The 22,347-nt window shown below is 40.7% G+C and overlaps 1 protein-coding gene across 2 annotated transcripts in view; it reads right to left on the bottom strand.

Annotated features, from left to right (window-relative positions):
- Nucleotides 1-5,543: 5,543 nt before the first annotated feature.
- Nucleotides 5,544-22,347, bottom strand: part of KIF16B (kinesin family member 16B) — a 147,507-nt gene continuing 130,703 nt past the window's right edge. For both annotated transcript variants that reach the window (XM_065682303.1, XM_065682304.1), the window contains exon 26: nt 5,544-6,971. In XM_065682303.1, coding sequence (XP_065538375.1) covers nt 6,813-6,971 — 159 coding nt within the window. In that variant the 3' untranslated portion in view covers nt 5,544-6,812. The remainder of the gene's footprint in view (nt 6,972-22,347) is intronic.

Here is a 22,347-nt window from a genome sequence, read left to right as displayed (position 1 = left end):
CCTGTAGAATTTCATCCTGAATTTAAAGGCCAGACTACTCGGTACGACTTTCAAATGCCACCCTTGATTTAATTCACACAGAATGAAATACATGTTGCCAGCACACCCTAACAGAGTCCCAGTTAAGGCTGGCAAGCTCTCAGCATTTCTCACTGACACCCTAAAACCTTGCTCCATCACTACAAGAGAACAGGGGAAGTGAAATCCTCTTGCATATGAGATGAGCTGTGCTGAAGGATGCTCTCATTTGCTGGACTTGTCACAGTTGAGGAATTCTGGTACCATTCAGTAGGTAATGCCATGCAAATGTTATTGTTACCACAGATAAAGAAATTAGTGAGAGATGTTTTTCAGACACACACTTTGTTTTGTTTTGTTTGTTGTTCTTAATTTCTTTGCAATTTTAGGGGTGTATTTCCATTCTTCATTGCCTTTTCTAACAACACCCAGTGCTACTTGTACAACAGATAAAGCCAAAGTCTGGCATGTAATTAAGATGTTAAGAGGTAACTTCATCTGGACACATAAACCTGAGCACCTGCTTATGAAAGCAGGTGCCAGAATCAATAAGCTCAGGCAGCCTGGAAGCTTGTCCAAGACACTGATTTCACACACTATTAAGCAACCTTTCCGTGTTGGAGCACAGAGGGCATCCACTGTAACTTCTGGAAGCTCTTGCTTCCCAGAACTAGCAATTTCTTTTATCCACACTGCACTAATGAATACTCCCAAGCTCAGAACTGGACAGATTTGAATACAGGACAAACTGCGTTCTGCATCTAATTGCTCACACAGTTTTATGCCAACCTTTCAGAGGGTTGCTATTGCCCCTACGTTGTCCAGCAGTCCTCCTGTTGCTCAGCTACTAAAATGATGAGAATTAGAGGTGGTTATGGATGGAAATGTGCCATGGCTTGTTCTTTCAGCAGTAGTGCATTACCTTGTCTGCTGTTAAATTGAATAGGAACAGCAGCTGATTTGATACATAGATGTTTTCAGTTTACACAGAAAATTCTGGAAGCTTTCGCTGCTGGTATGTTCATCTGCACCATGGAAAGGAGCAATTTCTAACCCACGCATCTCTTAGCTATCCACATAAAAGACAATGCAAAAGTGATGCAGAAGTCCTGAAAACACACTGAGATTTCCCAGGTCATATAATAATTCCCCTCCTCACTTTTGAGATTCCGATTTCTGCTGTAATTCACAATACCAAAAAGCAAGAACATTGATTGCAACAGAAACATGACTAGAACGTGACTTCAATGGGTGATCTCTGATCCATATCTTAAGGAAATGGAAAAACGCATTACTAGAGGCATTCCTAGTAATGTTTTAACATTGTCTCAAGGTAATGTCAAACGAAACAGGTTAACATGGAGAAAATACACTGCTGGGCAAGAATGGTGACAAAAGGCTGAGTCCTACAAAGACCTACTGAACCTAAACAAGGAATTCAGCAGACCATTAAGTAGAAGGCTCCCTCTCCTCAAGCACATCATTTGAAGAAAGGCTGATGTCAAATGTTAATTACAACGGAAAAGAATACAGCAATGATCATGAAGAAGGACAATAACATCCTCAAAAGCTGCAGCATGCGAGACCTTTGAAGGCTCAGAAGTTCACAATATGTAAAAAGATCAAAAACTCATGTTCCACTTTGCTAGATCAGAAGATGATGAGATAACTCTCTCTTTTCAGATAATAAAGGGTTTCCTTTTTCTTCAACTCTTCCCAGCATATTCTTCTAAACGATCTGTAAAACAAGCAAACACAAGGGAAATAATCGAAAACTTACAAAGAATAAGAACAAGCCATTCGGACAAAACCGCTCTGAGAAGACAGAAGCTATCAAAAGAAACTGAGAAGGACGCTGAAAAAGTCTGTAGACTATGTTACTTAGACCTGTTTCTTTTTCTGAGACCAATATCTCAGAAAAACCCAACAAAAGTGCTGCTGAAACTCTGTGTGAGCACACAAGCTGTGCTATGGGGAGCTGACACTTCAGCTGTCAGCATGACATTGGAGAGAAGTGGCAGTGTTTATAAAGAAGATAGTTTTATAAAGAAGAAAATACAAACAGGGCTTTCCATGCTGCCACTGGCATTTTTTTGCTCCTAGGGCTTGTTATGCACCAGTCACAAGGCTAAAGCCTCTAGTCCAAAATCGCCTCCATCTTATCAAACATTAATGTGAGCCCTTAATAAGGCTTCCCCCCACACACATTCCTTTTGAAACTGTTTTAAAAGTCAATCTCAAGAACACAAAAGAACAGTATCTTCTGTGATCTGGTATTTTCATCCAGTTGGATGAGCTCTGTTACTGATTTAACCACGGTAGACAGGATGGCATCAGGGAAGTTCACCTATTTCCCACAAAAGCCATTTTCAGGCCACAGTTCATGTTCCCTACCTGTTTCTTTGTCTTTATTTTCCTAAGTAACTTTGTTGTCATTGTGCTGTAATTAGAAAACAAAGCGCATCTCCAACAGCATTCAGGTCTGCAACCCATTATAATAAATTAGTCTCTTAAAATAATGAAACAACAAAAAAAAGGTGGCAGGATCCAGTATATCAAAAAATTCACTTCAGAGGTCTGCCAAGAAAATAAATTTGGATTACATCCATTCCACTGGATCTCAGGGCCTATGCAACTCCATAGATCTTAATTGCTCATGAAGTCTTTCCTATGGAAACATCTTTCATTTTCCTCGATGGGGTTGGAAGCCAAAGTTTTGCTCTCCAGCTTATCAAATGTTTGAGGCTTTTGTTCCCCAGGAAACACAGAGAAAACAAACCCAGTGCAGCCATAAGAATCTTGCTAAGTTAAAAATACTTAATTCCTTCCAATTTTGGGGGTTTAATGAGCTGTTAGCATTTATCACAGTCTAGTACAAATGTATTTCTTATTTTTATATACAGTGTAGGTGGCATGGACAGTAAAGAGGAAATCTGCAATAGTTTTTAAAAGCCTGCTGATGAAACTGGAAAGATTGGGTCTGATTGTTTGGAGCAACACATCTCCAACAGCAGCATCTGAGCATCAGTTTTTGGACTGACTCTGTGGGCTCTTGGGAGTGAGGGACTGCCAGTAGCAGTCCCTTTATCAGCAGCATATTCAGAGGAAAAGCACTTTCAGTTAAAGAAATAGAGGCTCAAGACAAAAAAGAAGGCTTTGCTCAAGTTTTCTGCATCTTGATCAAGTCATCATGGATAGCCCAGAGCCACCTCCAGTATGCTTTTTGGCCTCTTTTGTGTGTCCCTATTGATAAAAAATTGTTGTAGGGTCAGCAAGGATGTGAGCCAAGTGGTTTGGTGACTTAGATGAAGGCATAACTTCAGTTGCATAGGTAACAACAGTGGCCCCAATAGATACACTATCACACCTAAATGAACACTTTGCTTGAAGTATAAACAGTCCTGATACAAGTTAGGGTTTCACTAAGCTACAGAGGCACTTTGGAAAATAACAGAAACCAACCAACCTGTACCAGCCCTGGAGATACTTTCACAATGTTTCTGAAAGTGACAATACTTGGAAAATAAAATCTATGGAGAATTTGAGAGCCTGCGGATATCTTCACAGAAACGCAGTTAGAACGTCTTGAAACTGGCTAATAATTTCTAAATGCATCTCAGCTTCTATTGAAAACTTCTCATGAAGTCTGGGTTTGAAGACCGCAGGTTATAAAGAACCATCGTATTTTTTACTGATGGTATTATTAAAAGATGCCTCTTAGTTTAGCCTGATCTTGCAGTCATTGATTAAACTCTGGATATCATTGAAGGGTAGATAAGAAGGTGGGAAAAGCTGGTAGCCTGGGGTTGTAGTCCTAATTGCATGCTTACACTTGCATTTCTGTAGCTTTTAACTTGATGACATTTTAAATGGAGAGATTAATCGGCCTTTACTTTGTTATTTGCAATGTACACATTCAACACTGCAGGCCAGATAAACCAGGCAACATAAATTAGTCACCTTATTGGCAGGTTTATACCACCAGAGCATCTGGTCCTCCCTGAATTAATTTGTACTGCAGACAGGAGCTGAGTACAAGTGCTCTTTTAAATTCATGTGAAAAGTACAAATATTCATCTTTTTCACTCAACTCTCTGTCTGGTTGAGTTTTTCTCAGACAGGTTCTCCAAATTTAAAGTGACACGAAGCATGGGACTTACCTCTGGGAGTCTTGCACGCTCAACCCTTCTCACAGACTAGCATTTGCTGTGCGGCAATATGGAGTCCTGCTTGTCAGGCACTGCACGCCATGGGAAAGTGCTTGGCACTATCGGTTGTTTTTCAGGTAGGACATCTGTGGAAACTGGGTTTGTGCAGCAGATAAAGCAGCTTGCCATTTCCTGGCCTGCCAGGTCCTTTCATAGAAGTGGCACACAAGAAATAACGCTCTACACTGACGTAAAATTCACATTTTAAAACTCTTGAAGCATTAATTCTTTATCATAGTGAATTATAGTGAGGTAAGAGGGGGAGGCAGGCCAGGGAAGAAGGAGAAATGGGAAAGACTCTCATTTTGAAGTGAGATTTAGGGACAGATATAAAAACTAACAACACAATGCCCAGTTCCGGCCTCTGAAGCACTCATATGGGCAGCAGGGCAATAACAGCCAAGTGAAGTTACTAATCTTCCATTAACATGTGCAGCAACACCAGATTCCAGTTACTCAGCTCACCATAGAAACCCAGCAAGCATCCAACCTTCACTTTCTTATTTGGGAAGCACTAGCAAAGCCAAATGCTGGGGTGAAGAAGGAAGACAGGACACGTCCCCCCTCATCAGGGGCATGATAAGTGCACCGAAAGGCCCTGAGAGATACTGGAAAGGTGAAAAATAGGTACAGGGCATGGTAAGGATCATAGGGTCAGTGATGAAGCGCAGGTGAAGTCAGTTCTCTAGTGCAGAAGTGCATGAGGGAGACTGGAAATGGTCTGGGAATCCACAGGTTTGGATTTCTTCACTATGAGGGTGGTGAGACACTGAAAAAGAGAAACTCTGGATGTCCCATCCCTGGAAACGTTAAAGACCAGGTTAGATGGTGCTTTAAGCAACCTGGTTTAGTGGAAGGTGTCCCTGCCCATGGCAGGGTGGTTGGAACTAAGTGATCTTTAAGGCCCCTTCCAACCCAAACCATTCTAAGGTTCCATGATTGGAATGCTTAGCTTAAAAACCTGGCTCCCAACCGAAGCTATTAAGATGTCTTAGTAATACAGTCAGATACAGTCAGACATATCCAAAGACATTAAAGTCTACCCTGCTGACAATAGGGCTCCGGTGGTTTAGAAATTTTACCCCAACTTTTGCTTTTACTGAAATGAATCAAAAGAATAAAAACACTCTCAAAATCTAAATGATCCAGTCTTTTTTTTTTTCTTTTCTCCCCCCCTCCCTCTCCTCTTTTTCGGTAAGAAATGCTTATAGCAGCAGACTAGACTTAGTAATAGAACCCGGTTATTTTTATACATCGTATTAAATAGGAAACATCACTGGGTTTAAAATTTAGGTTATGAAATAAAAATGTAGCCAATGTTGTTACTTTAGGTTTTAATGATCATTTTATACAACATGAAATAGTTTGATTACCAAGACCTGCCGGCAGTCAATGATGGCAACTCACAAATAATGCTTCACACACCTAACGAACAACACACAAAACTTACCTTTCATTATGTGTTTTAATAACTGGAAGTAGTTTGATTCTGATTTTTACACAACCAATTATATATGAATATGCACACATATTCAGTTCCAGTCACAGTGTGTGTGTATATATATATTTATATTTATATATATATATATTTGGATCTGCAGCAATATAAAATGAGCTTTACCTGTATATACATGTGCAAGTCTGAATGAGTCCTGAGTAATTTTAAAGCACTGTTAGTCAAATCCTGTAAATTTCAAACCGATGCAAATGAAACTCAGGTTTTACAGTGTTATGCTATTGTGAAGATGCTGTTTTTCAGGAAAAGAAAGAAAAAGAAATACAGCACTTTGCATTAGCTTTATGCATAGCTCTGAGCTCTGTACAGTGAGTGCACAGTATCCACTTGCAGTCTGGGTAATTAGAAAATCTGAAAAGATGCTGACCGCATTCTTCGGTAACTATCGCTTCCTCTGCTTCTTAATTAATGGCAAGTGATTCATTCTGCTCCAAAACAACCACGTGTGGAAGACTTTTACAGGGTTTAAATTATATTCTTTCTGCTGCATATATTTTTGTAAACATTCAAGTTACCCAGGCCCTTTAATTATACAATTATACAGTCAAATAGTTAAAATACATGTCTGGGAGGGAAAAAAGAAGTATCAGTGGAGTATGAGCATTACCTCAAACATGACAGTATGCTGTAAGGCAACAGAAGAAGAAGTGTTCTTTAAGAAACAGCTTGGACAGAAACCAAAAGGCTGCTCAGAAACCCTCTGTCAGCATGACACACCACCGTGGTAAACTCGAGATGCTCTCGCACCATCAGAACAAATTGTCTGAGCAAATGGGAAGGAAGCACTCCTTCTAAGGAGCGGTTCCAAACTCAGCAAGAGAATACAGTATTAACAGAGCAACTTACACAAAAAGTCTGTATACCCCATGCCAGGAAAATGCAGGCACTGATATGAGAGCTGGTAAAGGACACAGGCTGGGGTGTAGATGTCTTTACTGGAGTTGTTCTGATGCAACTTTCCAGGTATGGAGGAAGATAACTTTTCTTCTTCCCCTCATTTCTCTTGCATGGCAAAAGTGAAGGCACCACTCCAACTGTGCTCCTCTGGCATAAAGGTCCTGGCACAAAAGTTAGCTGGTCCCATGGCTGCTATAGTCAAAAACGCCTTTCCTGAAGAAGGGTGAGAATTCACAGATGGTGTATTTTGACAGAGTTAGCCCCACTTTATCAATGTGCAGTGGAGATGATGGAGAGTTCAGCATTGCAGAGAAAAAGCTCCTGAGGTATTTCTGTGGAACGAAATGCAAAACGTTATAAGGTTTATTTGCTCAAACTGATCATGACCTCTTTAAAGAACTAAACCAACAGTAGTATAAAAAATAACAGTGGTATAAAAATAAAAGAAGAAACAAGATCTCCATGGACTGTGAAAATTCCTTTTAATAACCATCCGCTTTTAAATCCATCCATAAAACAGGTCTACTGAAATACCTGTATTAAGCTCAAGAAAAGCAGAGAAGTAATATTTTCCACTTTCTTCCTCTGCCAAGCTTAGTAACAGTTTTATTCTGTGCTTGGGTGATGCTTTCTGGTTTATTCTGTAGTCATGTAATGCCTTCTCCTAATCATGACCTGCTAATACTGCCGTCTAGCATTACCAAACACTATGGCAGGTGCAAACCTCAAATCCATTCTGCAGGAATTTCACTACATATGGACAAAAAAGGACTTCAAAAATCTTTCCCTCATCAAGCCTCCATAAGCCTTGCATCGAAAGGGATTTGTTTTGATCAACGCCATCTGCACAAGGATTGTAGGACTTCCATATTATCTCAGAACCTACCAGCATCTTTTTATTGAGTTACCCTCTAAATTTAAGTCTTTTTTTTTTTGAGTCACATAATAAGCATTCTCCTTCCTGAAGTTAATACCCACCAACCGCTCTGCAACGCATATCTATTTGTACCTACAGAACTCTGACAGATGAACATTAACACCCAGCTAGTTTTCATGAACCTGATGAGGTTTCCTTCACACCTGGGTTGAATTATTACTATCATTTAGCATGATTTCCTAAGTCGCATTTATAAATTTTGAATGAAACACAGTAGGTAAAGCGTTGATCAGACAGGTGCTATGAAGCACACAATGTCACCCAAAGGGAGACATTTCATCTGGAGGACAGGGATAAACTCCTTTGCTCTGCTACAGACTGACCACTGGAAAAGGCAACTTGAGAAATTACTCACTAATCTTGGATTTAGTGGAAATATATCCGTAAGACAGAACAGCACAGTCTCCTCTAGAGAACACAAAGTTTGGTTATTTCAATACAGCAGCTTTTGCGTAGTGGAAGCAGCTTGCTCAGGAAGCAATCCTAATTATTCACTCTCGAGGAGAATTCCTCCATGCTCTAACAACCTGTTATCTATTTAAGTACCTTGGAAACCAGCTGTATTAATATTACAGGAAGCAGGATAACAAAAAACAAGGGGAAAAAGAAAGGAAAAGAGCAGCTGGCACATCAGCTTTTCTCTTGGCAGGACTGGTGAATTTTCTTTTTTATTCAGATCTCCCACAGGTTGTATTAATGTTCATGGAAAAAAAAAAATTCATTGTAACAATGCCTTCAAGATGAATTCTAATGGACTAAGAGGTAATTTAAAGTGAGCAACAGATGCCATGTCAACATTTGTCATAATTAGTTCAAAGTAGGGCCCTTTAAAAAAAGTCCCAATCCAGTAATGCCTGAAGGAGGAATATGGGAGAAAATCAAACGTAAAACATGGCATCCCGATAGATTTTAAGCACTGTGCTGAAAAGTTACTGCAGTAGTTCCAGTTTATGGCTACTGAAGGCTCAAAATTACCAAAATACCTCGCCAGAGACATTACAAGACCTATTGCCTTCACCTTGGTATGTATGGCCACATAATTGACTGTCATGCCTTTTCTGTACAGCCATTACTCATTGTTTTGGCATGATAACTCTAATGGCAGAATGAAAAAATCCCTCTGCTATAAGATTATACTTCTCTGACAGGGAAAAACTAGGAACAGCAGGTATACTTATCTTCCCAGATCTCCACACAAGAGTTGCTCAGTGAATATCACAGATTCTTTGAACACGAAAAAGATCCTTGGGAAAATGGCAACAAACAGACCCTACCAGATTATGATGGAATTAATTTTGTATGAAGGTTTCCAGCCATATGGCTTGGCATTATGTGCTCTTCAGCAGCCGCCTCTGAGAAAATTAGCCCTCCTATAAAACCTGTATCTGAATTTGCCCTTGTTTGCAATGCTGATGTGTTAGCCTAACACAAAGCTGATGTGCCCTTGACACAAAGAAGCTGTTGCTTCAATGAAATAAAGGCTGCTCTGCCCAAATATGCTGGCTAGGACTGAAGTCCTGTAGTGAGGGGAGCAATGACTAACAGCAGAAGCGTGTGCTCACACCACAAGCATATGTCTCGATTAAAGAGCTGTGGCTAGGCACTAAGGGGGAAGGTTGCTCTGTCCTGTTGGCTGCAATGTGGATGACAAAGTGGAAGAAAGAGGGAGGAGAAAAGGAAGGGTGGTCCTTATCGGTGCATGGAAAGATGCTTCTCAAATTCAGATGGGATGGGAAGAAAATGAGGGTCACAGCTAGGTGGGAGAAGGGCAGGAGCACATCAACCCCAAGTGCTAGAGACGGTGGAAAGAAAATTTGCTCAGAAATCCAAAAGGGACTCGGCATGGATTTTGTTGCAACCCAGGAGGCCACTGCAAGCTGATGGAGTGGGAGCAATGCCAGATGAAAGGAAGTCCCCTGTCAGGACTCAGTGGGCAGTGGAAGAGTTGTGTTCAAAGCTTTTATATTAAATCCATTTCCAGCAGCAGGTACAATTTTTCTCTATTTACACAACAGTGTTATTGGTGCTGAGTCAAAACTAGGTGGGAAGCACTCTAGTACTGTATCTTTGGATACGTTCCCTTAAAAAAGCAGACTGGTGAGTTCAGGGTGCCTTCATGGAAATGAGCATGTTATACAAATTAGTGCTGTGGCTTCCTACCAGCACTTCACCCATAGCATCTAAATCACTGTCCCTAGTATGCAAAGCGCTATGTTACAGCAGTCCTACTTTTGCTAGGTTTGCATGAATAACTTGGAAAGAAAAAACTAGACAACTGCTGCAACTACTCCAAAAGGCTTGGGTTTATTAGCCATTTCTGTCTGTTAGCCTTTCAAAACTCTAGCCATTTGTTCTGGATTATTTAGCCTGGTAATCAGTGCTCTTCCAAATGCACTTAGGAGTTTCATTTCACTCATAGCGCTCAACCTGCTACGTTGCTGGTTTGCTGGAAAATATCCTAATTATACATGTGTAAACGTCGCAGTGTAAGGGCACAGGCCCCTGGCAACGGGGATGTAAAATGGGTAACAAACACCAATCATGTCGGTTCCTCAGTCTAAACACACAGTCAGGAATAGCACTTTAGAGAATGGAAACACATTTTGCATGTACAAAATGCTTAGAGACAGGAAAAAAGATAGAAAAGATAGAAAAGATAGAAAGCCAGGGTAAAAAAAAAAAAAAAAACAAAACCCCCAACAGTCTGAAACAGGAAAAGCAGTGTTTTTTCTCTTCTCTGCATGCATTAAAACCTTCAGGGCCTGCAACTTAAATTTTATGGCAGCCATACCTGAAAGTTTTAACTTTGCATTTTGCACTTCAAGTGTTTGCAACTGAAACAAGACTGGAGAAGACGCTGCGAGACCCAAAGGTTCTGCTTTACTTACGAGTTTGAGTAGCTTTCCCTCCCTTTTAATTATGTAAACAGCAAAATGCAACCATTTCAAAAGCTTATTAAAAATAACCTGAATAGGGTTCACCTTTTTAGCACTAGGCCAGTGTTCATCTTACGCTCAATCCTTCACCAAAGCAAAGTCATTGTAACGATTTTTGCACTACTTTGTGACGTGGGACCTCATAATTTTACATGTTATTGTTGTGGTTTAAACCAATCCACACAGCTCGTCCACTCACCCCCCCCACCCCGACCCTCCCCACTCCCGGAGGGATGGGGAGGAGAACCGAGAGAATGTAACTCCCACGGGCTGAGATAAGAACAGCCCAGTAACTAAGGTATAACACAAACCACTGCTGCTACCACCAATGATAATATTGATAAGAGAAAATAACAAGAGAATACGAAACCACTGCTGAACGAGTTTGACCCCCCTGAAGAGAGAGACCGTGCCCTTCTGGGTAACTCCCAGTTCCCTCCCTGGGCATGACGTGCTGTGGTATGGAATACCTCTTTGGCTAGTTTGGGTCAGGTGTCCTGTCTCTGCTTCCTCCCGGCCTCCTCTCGTCCCCAGCAGAGCATGAGGCTCTCAGAGTCCTTGGCCAGAATAAACATTACTTAGCAACAATTAAAACCAATCGGTGTTATCAGCTCTCTGCCCAGGCTGGAAGTCAAAACACAGAGCTTGCACCAGTTCCTAAGAAGGAGCAAAACGGCTCCTGGTAAACCCAGGACAGTTATAATAGATATCCATAACTTAATTTAAATTTATTAAAGTTACTACAATTAAAAAGCTTTCTAGAATGCAAAAGTGTTCTTACCACACATAAAAGAGAAACTCAGTTCAACAACATTGTTCTCATAATCCATTACAAACAGCCACAGCCTCAGAGACCAGTAGCAGAGCTTAGCAAGAACTGGATTTTTTCATTAAACTTTGGTGTGCTTAAAAACTCATCAACTCTGGGACTTCCAGAAAGCAAAGAAAACTCTGAGCTTTCTCTCTTCTGCCACTTTTTCTAGCAATTAAATAAAAAAAAGTCACGTGTTTGAAATTCTTCAAATATAACACATTACAATTAGCATTATGAACATCACCTGCTCATATCTGACAGAGCTGAAAGCACCACAAACTTGAATAAGCTAAATCTTACAAGGCTTTGGGGATTCTTGAAACAATAGCTTCTTTTCTTTGAAACAATGCCTCCCTTTCAACATCTACACATCAGTGTGGCAGTCAAAAGCTTTACCACAAGGGCACAGAAGGTCACTGGTGGCAGAGACAGGACTAATTAACTTGCTCATCTAACTTCCAGCACCAGATCCGCTCTCCCTTTAATATAGATGCTAGTTTCTCTCAGCACCAATCATATAATTATCCTGTTGACTGGTGTTAAGTGCTGCAAGCTTTAAATCAAATCTTGATTTGAATTATTCATAGAGGAAAGCATACCCATGTATCAACAGCCGTCTTCTATAGGATAACAATTTGATTACAAAAGAAAAGACAGATTGAAGCATATTCCCTGACTCTGAAACACCACATCATGCTGCTATTAGGTATTTGCAAAGTAAGATCTTCCCAAGGAAGACTCTTAACACAAAACAAGCAGACAGGAACGTGCTTCACTTCCAATCTGTGATCACAAAAATAAGGATCTGCTTAGAAGACAAGGCACGCAAAGGAAGCCCGCTGTAATGCAGAAATGGGAGTGCATCTCCTGCCTTTGTCTCCTAGAAAGAAATTGTTAAGCATATGCAAGGAAAAATGAACATTTGGGGATTCTTTCCCAAATTAACCAACTTTCTCTATTTAGATCACTGGTATCTTAAAGGGAAAAAACAAATTACTTTCAGGGTGGTTCTTCAAATAGGAAACACTGCAGCAATGCCAGCTATCAACAGTAACTACAGTCTAAGGCAAAAAATAAAAGCTCATCTGAAATGGCACTGACAGGCAACGGTGTCCCACATGAGACTTCAGGCTGGCAAAGGGCCCTGTCTGGTGAGATGCTATACATAGAATCTGATGAGAAAAGATCATGCATCTTCCAAAGAAAAACAGGATTCAAACTTCTCATTGTATCTGCTTCTTCTGTGGTTTTGGTTGGCTTTTGTTTTCCTTACTGGCAAAATGTCAGAGGGAATGAACACACTGTACAGGGAGGTAAACTAGGGTTGGAATGCAGAAGACAGGAACTCTTAGGAAAAGGGCTGCAAACCTAAGCCAGCTCTGCTTCATCAAAGACACACACATCTCAAACACCACACAAGACTGGATTACCTGGGTCAGGTGTGGAGGACAAGGAAAGCCATGATATAGGAAGTTTCTTTATGAACTGAATTCCAAGGGAGCAAGCTCTCTCATGCCAAACACCCCAACATTACAAAGCAAGGGGTACTCTAGCTGTCCTCCAAACTAGATGCTTTGTCCAGGCAGGGATCCCAGCAGGCTCCTCCTGCAGCCTGCAAGGGTAGTTTGGTCCTCCAGATCACAACTTGGTTCACCCCAGTTAAGCTTCTGCCCTGTGTCACCCACGGAAACCAATGCCCCTTCCCTTAGGGACCACCTGAAGCTAAACAGGCTAATTAGCAGTGAGTAACTGCTAGCATAATGCTGATAGCTCTCTAAAAGTAGACTTAGGTCCATTTCTGAATTTATTAAATTTGAGCAAGCAGGAAAAGAACTGGCAGACAGCAAGAATATAACATATGAGGTAACACTGCTTTGGAATACAGCAGCGCAAAAGGATGGGAGACCACATACAGACTATGACTATTAACTTCACCTCCAGCAATTCAATATTCAGAACAACTCTCCATTCACCAGATATTAACTAGCTCAGAAACATTTTGGTCTTCTGTGGAGTCGTCTTCTTCTTTTTTCCTTTTAATAAAGAAAACATGATGCTTCAATTCTTTTCCCCAACACTTTGACATATATCACAAGTTATCATAAGGCAGATCTGAGTAAAATATGTGAGCAGGACAACATGTGATATTCAGCATCTCAAGATCTCAAGTGATATTTCAGGCCCTTCAGGGACCTAATGTCACTTCTGGACCCATACACATTTATCTCTTGCACACACCCTTAGGTTATTATGTGCAGCTGTGGTTTCATAGCAATGAGAAAAAGACTTACTGCCTGGGATACTACCTGGTGCCTGAAGGATCTTATTTCTGTGAAAGATTTGGAGAGAAAGCTGCTAAAATTATGACATGATCACCTGGGCCAATATCTCTTACAAAAAGGCCACGATGACTGGGTTCTCCTTACAAAAACCTACAGTATTAGGCCACTGTCAAAGCTGTGCGAAGCTTCCTTGAGGAGTCAGGGGCAACAAATGCCTCCAGAATGTATCTATCCCATAGGAATCCAAGACCTTGCTGTAGTTGCTGATGTGTGTGAGCAGAGAGGTTCTTCGTAAGAATAAAGACAGATTCACATGTTTGCAAATGACAAGTCACCACCACGTTAGTCATAATATTAAAGAAGGGGGTTATATGCTTCAGATTGGCAGACCTTAATTATGCCCAAGTCTGGATTAACTGGCTCCATGTTACACAAGCCAAGAATAAAGCACTGACTTGTTTTAATCAAACCCTTCCTGTTCACTTTGATGAGGCCTAATCAGAAGCGAGGCTGTTTACAGATAACACCTAGGAGTCAATGAAAAAATAGAATTAAAAAATCTAGAACTTCCCAATCAGTATCACCTCACCCTGTGTTTGCAGGCCTTCTATGTATACACACAACTGCACCCCACACCACAACACTTCCCATCCAAAACACATTTAACATATAGCCATGCACAATATACATGACCAGCTTCCCACAGCATGCCTATGTCAAACTTCCCCTGCCTCACCAACAGACTTTGCCTGCATGAATGTCCTCTTATCGAGGGTGGAAAGCAAGCCTGGCACTGTAGTAACCAGTACTGCTGGGGATGCAGCAGCCAGACACAGCTTTGCGGGGAGCAGAGCATTTGCTGTCTGTGCTGTGGTCTGGCTACGTTTCTTGAGAAACCGTGATTTACGGGTTTCCCTTAACAGAAACAATAGAAGCATGGCAATTTATGCTATGTTATTAATTATTAGCAAATACCTTGCCAATTTGATTGTGATACACATATGTAAACTCTTAACTTGTTAGACTGAACTTGTTTGCTAAGGAGCTAGATAGGAGATAAGATTGAAAGCTCCTACCAAACATTTAATGCAACTCTTTTGCTAGTGAACAGATTTAGCTACACAGCTCCAAAATGTTTAACATGGCTGTAAATGCTGGATCTGTAACACCAGAACTTTACTTTGATAACAAAGAATTTAGCCTTTGCTATTGTTAAAGCTACAAAACTATGGACTTAGCGGCACTAACACTGCAGCAGTCTGTGCTGGTGGTGGACTTAACCCAAAGCAGATAGAGAAGCAGCAATACCACACACACCACTCCTCTGGGCATGTTTAGAGGTACTTAAATGACTTTGAAGCTAAGTGGGTAAGAATCAAGCTCTCTAAGCAGCTGAATTCTATTGAAAAACAGGACTTGGATTTTTAGCCCCTTGGGAAACTCTCCCTATGGTTTTTATGTACAGCATAATGCCGGTTCCTTGAATCAGGGTTAGTTTCTGCCACAACTAGGCAGGTGAAAGCAGATTTTACCACTACATCTCCAGAAGTGTTTTGAGTGCCACTAAAATGTTAATTTTACCCAGGGTGGTACTGAAATTTACTTGCATTCAAACACCTTTCTGAATTTTCATAATGTACAAGCATTCTGAGAGATGCCAGTTATGATTCAAGGTGAAATTGCTCTCCTAGGCTTTCAAAATCCAAACTATTCATTATAGCTGTTTAGAGCATTTTTCTGTGCAAGTCTAATGGCATGAGTACATTATGTTGAATTACTATTGTGCTGCATCAAATGAATTAACTTCTGAAGTCGGTCTACGTCCCAAATAACAATATTATTCTGCCTGAAATTAATTTAAAATCTACAGGACTTAATATTTCTCACAACGCCTGCATGCTAAAAGCTCATATTCATTGGCTTTAAGCAGCTTCAATGAAAACTGAATTGTTGGCTGGCAGGAAAAAAAATAACACCAGGCAGCAAGGGCTATGATTTACAGGTGCTCTATCAGTGTGAAGTCTGCTTTTGGAAGTGAACAGCCATATTAAAAAGATCAAAACAGACCTGACTAGTGAAGGAAACCAATCTTTTCTCCGGAGCACAAGTCAAAACAAAGTCCTGTCAAAATCTATTCAGAAAGAACAACAACAGGATTGAATTTACCATGCATCCCTGGGCCAGCAGCGAGAGCGTGGCGTCTGCTGGAGTGGCCTTGGCAAACAGCTACCAAAGCATTTGACATGCATCACCCTCTACTTCCTGTGGTGACATCTGATACTGGAGGATGACTGATATGCTCACTTTGAAAAGGGATAGGACCAAGTTCAACCCAGCGTCCTTGGTCGAGTGCTCCCTTTATTCATCTGCTTCCATCTGAACGTGGAGAGCCATTACTGGAGACTGATACAGGTACACAACTCTGAAGCTTGATTTGTAGAAGAATGTTGGGAAATTTATTCTGAACTGACAGCAAAATACATCCAGATGTGGAGCTAAACTGGAGTTCACACTATATGCTGTCACACATTCTGAACTTAACTAAATCATGATAAACATACCTCCTTATTTTCTGATACTCTGAAATCTCTCAAAGGGAAAGAAAAATAAAAGGACTCTGCATTGCACATCTTCAATTGTAACGGAGTAAGCATTTTATCACAAAAGATCCAATATCTACTGACTGTAATCAATACGTAAAATTCGTTTTATTCATTCACTTTTTGAAGCCAACAGGGCCCCACATGAGCAGCAGCACCACCCAAAAAAGATGAAGTGCTCTGCTGCTCAGAGCTGCCACAGCTCCTCTTCGAGAGTGCCGCTTCAAAAAGAAAAGCCAGGTGCCTTGGGCAGCCCCAGTGATGCTCTGCAGGATGGGAACCTGACGTGTGAAATTGCTCTCAGATGACTAACTGCAGTTTTACTGTCTGCAGGCAAGGCAGACATCAGATGAAAAGCAGTTATTTTTGTTCTTAATTTTTTTAAGCAGTTACTAGAGGTTATAAAAGGCACTTGGTGCAGACTAGCTAAACCTAATCACAGAATCATAGAATCATAGAATAGTTAGGGTTGGAAAGGACCTCAAGATCATCCAGTTCCAACCCCCCTGCCATGGGCAGGGACACCTCACACTAAACCATCCCACCAAAGGCTTCATCCAACCTGGCCTTGAGCACTGCCAGGGATGGAGCATTCACAACCTCCCTGGGCAACCCATTCCAGTGCCTCACCACCCTAACAGGAAAGAATTTCCTCCTTATATCCAGTCTAAACGTTCCCTGTTTAAGATTTAACCCATTACCCCTTGTCCTGTCACTGCAGTCCCTGACGAAGAGTCCCTCCCCAGCATCCCTATAGGCCCCCTTCAGGTACTGGAAGGCTGCTATGAGGCCCCCACGCAGCCTTCTCTTCTCCAGGCTGAACAGCCCCAACTTCCTCAGCCTGTCTTCATACGGGAGGTGCCCCAGTCCCCTGATCATCCTCGTGGCCCTCCTCTGGACTTGTTCCAACAGTTCCATGCCCTTTTTATGTTGAGGACACCAGAACTGCACACAATCCAGAAAACTATTCATGGCATGGATTTCACATACTTGATAAAAAGGCTCAACCACACAAGCTCTTGCCTTTGTGGATGTGTCTATACTTTTTCCTTCTGTGTTCCCATTGCATCCAAATTCCTTTCATGGGAAATTAAAATCATCACTCCAAGACTCTGTAGTTCAGACTATGGGTATGAAACAATCTTCTTTAGGATTATCAAACGCTGACATTTGCAGCGGTTTGCTTTTGCACCAGCAGTCATACCTGGTGCATATTCATATCTGTGACAAAAGGAAAAGCTTCCTTTTATCTTTCAATGATCATCAAGTGTATTCTGAATGCCTTCTGAAGTCTATCTCACTGAGATGCTTCCAAGAACGGTATTTACAACTGCACTGTCACAAGCAAACATTCAATCTGCAAGAGCCAGGCTAGTGAGCAGCTGGCTTTAAAGCTCTTCTTAAAATGCTATGTTATTAGGGATGTTGTTGCAAGTTGAGAGTCTAATAATTCCCTTTTAATAATCACTTTGAACTGACACATAATCAGTAGCTTTCAATCGTCTCTGTGACTGACAGAGCTGGGAAAGATCAACCCCCATTTCACAGGGGTTTTGCAATAGAAACTCCTGTTACTAGCATGTAGCAGGTTGTCTCCATTAAACATATTAAAGGATGAGGCTGTGTAACAAAGGCTCGTGGGATGCACTCATGAAGTTCATACTGAATATTCAGATGATGAATCATCTGCTCGTGGCAGAGTGTTGGAACTAGATGATCGTAAGGTCCTTTCCAACCCAAACCATTCTGTGAGCAATAACGTCATTAAAATGTTTCTGCCCTCCTGACTTCAAGGAAAACCTCAAGCAACGCAGTCTCAAACAGACTCAAACATTCCCTTTGCCCGAATTTGTCAACAAATACTTTGAGATCTTTTTCCCATCAGATGATTCTTTCACTGTTTGCCACCAAGGTGTTAATACTGAAACTAACTACACATTTAGATAGCAAGAATGAATTCAAGGAAAGACGCTATTTTCATTATTTCATGTTTTCCTTAACCAGATTTTTGGAGCCATGCAAAACCAGCAGAATTTCACCAGCTTTAGAACCTTTTACCAAAAAAAAAAAAAAAATTCCCCTAGAAATTACCGCCTCCAAAGGAACTCGAGTGAGAATACAAACTAAACACAAAACAAAGCATTTGGCTACTAAGTTAAAGAACCTTTTTTTGGAAGCTTAACTTTGACGGTAGGTAACAGCAATATTTCAGTCAGTTCAGTGTCTTCGATGCTCTCTCCTGCCAGTTCTACAGATTTGAAAGCGAAATTGAATTATGAAGTTCATACAAGATTTATTTCTGCCTCTTGCATTAACACCTATCATTGAAAACCTCATCAGCAGACATTAGGAAGTGAGGAGGTTAAGGACAATTGTATTATTAATTTTAAATAAATTGAGCGTGTCTACCTTTTAAAGAGGTTCAAAGTACCAAGAGAATAAAAGAAGCGCAGAGACAACGCCAGGAAGATGTATGTGCTCCTACAAAACTTGATGTAAGCTTACCCTACCATACTGTTACGGTTTGACCTTTCATTCTCTGAGCTCTGTAAGTGGCAGCAAAAGGAAACACATGACTCCTACAGACCATTCTGCTCTCTGATCATGCACCCCTGATCAGGGATTTTGTTTGTTCCCCTTTGTTGTCCACAAACAAACGTGAGGAAACGTGGCAGTGGGAATAGGGAACGAGAAACAAGGAACAGAGACAAGGGGACGACAGGCCAAGGCTTGGGGGACTTTTTGCTTTCCTTTCAGCAACAACCTACTGGGATTCTGTCAGCACAACAACTGTTTTTTTTCTAAGCATGCTAGTGAAGAGCAGAAAAGAAAGCCTTGTGGGTCCATGACTGCAAGGCTTCTGACCAAGGAGTCAGGAAACACAACTCAATCTGCTATGTCAGCTTAGACTCCTGCCCACCTTTTCTGGCTGCATAATGGGAAAATGGGGCTAATAATAATCTTCATTCCTACAACAAAGCCTGGGTCTAAGAGAAGAAGAAAAACGATCAGGAGAATGATACGATACAGAGATGCAGTACCTAAAGAAGCTGGTATTTCAGGAAAACTTCTTTTTACTGTCATTCACAGATCTAGCAACTCATCAAGGAAGAAAAGACACTCTGCAGTTAAAATGGGAACAGATACCTCACCGAATCACGGATCTCTTGTGATACGCATTTTCTTCATAAAGTTTTTGCTTAAAAAATAAAAAAAGGCATATACACCATCTGATTTAATTTAAAAAAGAAAAAGGATCTTGTATTCTTATCTACTGATTTCTAATTGCATGAAGGGATAGATACACACTAACTTCTGTTCATTAACTTTAATCAAAAGAACTCTTGGCCGTTTCATTTAAGGCGGATTTAATCAAGCAAGGTTGGCTCTGAAGTGAAATTACAGTCTTTAGACTGTGGAACAATTAATTTAGAGTTTTGCCCTGCAACAGGTCCCTGATGAAATCCTGAATGAGCAGATTGCAATAGGGCATTTTGGATAGGTAATTTTAAACACAATTTAGGTGTTTTCTCTTAAGACGTGTAGGCAAAACATTTGTGAAAACTTGCATGTAATTTTTCCAAACCTCTATGGAATTGTAAGATATTGCTCAAAAGTCTTTATACTACACCAAAAAAAACCACGAAAGTGTTCATATCACACTAGAGATCAAAGACTTCTCCTCAGGTTCACCTCACAGAAAAACAGTACTCATACTGTGCTTTCCTACCAACAAGGACCAGCAAGGATGGGAAAGCTTTTGGTTATTAAGCATTTGTACTAGCTAGGATAAATAAAAGAACTTAATGTTTTACATGAACTTGACATTTACTGTGATTTTAAATCACAATCCTCATAATTTGGGGCTCTCTGGAGTTTTTTACTCCAAGTAATTTGACTTCCATTACAGTGAAATACGTCCACATCCAATCTCAAGCTGAAATAAGGTAACTCTTCATGACAATCTTAAAACACATCCTTCCGCCAGCCCCCCTGACTCCAGTTGCCTTGAAAGGTACCACAAACCTCACTGCTGTCCTCAGCACTTCTACTGTGGGCAAGAATCTGAGTGGTGATGTGTGGGAGAAAAACCAAACTCTTCCTAGAAAACTACCCCGCAAAGAAGGTTTTAGACAAATCATCTTATAATTAGACACAAGGAAGATTTCCCTGACTAAAGCCAAAGCCACTCAAATCAGTAACAGTTTAGATATCTGCACCAGAACCAGATCTCTGATTGTTGTACATTTTGCTAACTGGAAGAGTAGTTTTAACCTACAGTGACTCCCAGGCTATCCGCTTCATTTTCCCAGATCAGACTGGAGAGCTGCAATTTAATTTTGATGCCAAGAAAAGAGCCTGCAAGGCCATTTCAGTAACCGACTGCTAATACCAGCAAATACTCTAGTCAGGCTGTCCGACTGAAAAGACAGCTTAAGCTGTCTTACCCCTCACACAGGCGTACACTGGAGTTTGAATGTTAATTTTTACGTGCATACTTAACAAAGAAAATAGGAAACTAAATAAAGAAACTGCTGTTGCTCAGAGATGTCCTGTGGAAAGCACTGGACTATGCAAAGCTGTACTACCCTGCTTCAGTCCAAAAAGTTCACAGAAAACACAACATGAAGTCACAGCCTATTCAAGATGTATAAATACCTAAAGTAAAAGCTGGAAGAGCAGAGTAATTTCTTTGTCATTCACCATCAGGATGAGACTCTACTAATGATTCTACAATACAGAGTATTTGTTCAGAACACTTACTGGACTGATATTTGTCAGGCTATCATCTATTTTTAGTCAATAAGGTCAGCTCCAGCTCAGACACTGGATAAGAATATACATTTTTGTTGGCCTGGAAGCTGTTGTGATTCTTCTAAAAATGCTGTATTAGCTCATTAGCTCTTTACTAACCATGTGGAACAATAAAATTAGTTTTTATACCATACCATAGCCATTACAACACATCACCTGTGAGGCTTGAAGGAGATTACAAAGGGTTTTCAGCAAATTGAGGTACAGGATCAAGCATGAAAACCAACTGAATACAAGCCATGTTTCTGCTTGTTACGAAGGTCTAATGCCTTCACCTTTTACCTGACTGAATTCCCACGTGAGAAATACGCTATGGTCAAAGGCTAAGAAAACACATCTCTTACAGAGGCAATCCATCCATTTACTGCTTTCTGGTTAGTGCACTGAAGTGGGCTCAAGGTTCATACTGGACTGAAATCCACGAGGCAGTAACAGCCACTGTTTTAAACAGAACTGGTGTCTGGACCCTCTTCCACTATCACAGTATAACTTCCATTTTCACAGTGTTATTGAAGATATGCTTTAAGCCTTCAAAGCATTACATGACTTTGGAAACCATGAATACTTAGGTGGTTTCTCTCACCCTCCACCAAGAAGGCTACAGATATGTCAGCTGAAACTCTCATGCCGCTGGCAAAGCCAGAGCAAACCACTGCAAAATATACAGTGAAAATAAAATACAATGATTAGGGATCCAGACATAATGGAGTACTGATAAGCTTGCTGCGTCAAATTCCTCATGGTAAGGATGGTAACATTTGCTTGGCTCCTTATCCTCTTTATCTAACTTTCCCTTAGGCCACAGGGTATCTTCAGTTTCTCCAATACTGACTGATTCGTCAGGATTACTGAGTGGCATGGCCAACTGCACTATCTGGCATATGGCAAAACATACTCGTGTGAACAGTGGTCATATTATTATGGTTGCAAAATATATAGGTAATGAAGTTTTAATGCCTTAATTTAAACACATACAATTTAATTTTAAGCTAAAAATCTGGCTATATAGCGAGCTATAAGTACCATAATACCATGATTAAAGCATTGTTATACACAGCAGTTTTATCATCTAGAAACACTACAATAAAATCTGTTAGTAAATAAATGAAAGGTCAGAAAGATTAACGGATTAAATTTCTAACTGGTACAAAAATATGCAAACCGAGTACTAGACTGGAACATGGCCATGCCTTTATGCCTTCTACAGAGGACATGAAGCAAAATACCCCAGATTATATTTTGTACGTGTAAGACAGCCTCACATCAAAAGTCAGTGGGAGGATGTTTTGTTGGCAGATCAAAGAAAAGGTGAAGTATGTAGGAA

The sequence above is a fragment of the Lathamus discolor genome, chromosome 5 (assembly GCF_037157495.1).
Source record: "Lathamus discolor isolate bLatDis1 chromosome 5, bLatDis1.hap1, whole genome shotgun sequence".
NCBI lineage: Eukaryota > Metazoa > Chordata > Aves > Psittaciformes > Psittacidae > Lathamus > Lathamus discolor.
Note: the sequence above shows the minus strand (reverse complement) of the source record. Positions and strands in the feature narration are given on the sequence as shown.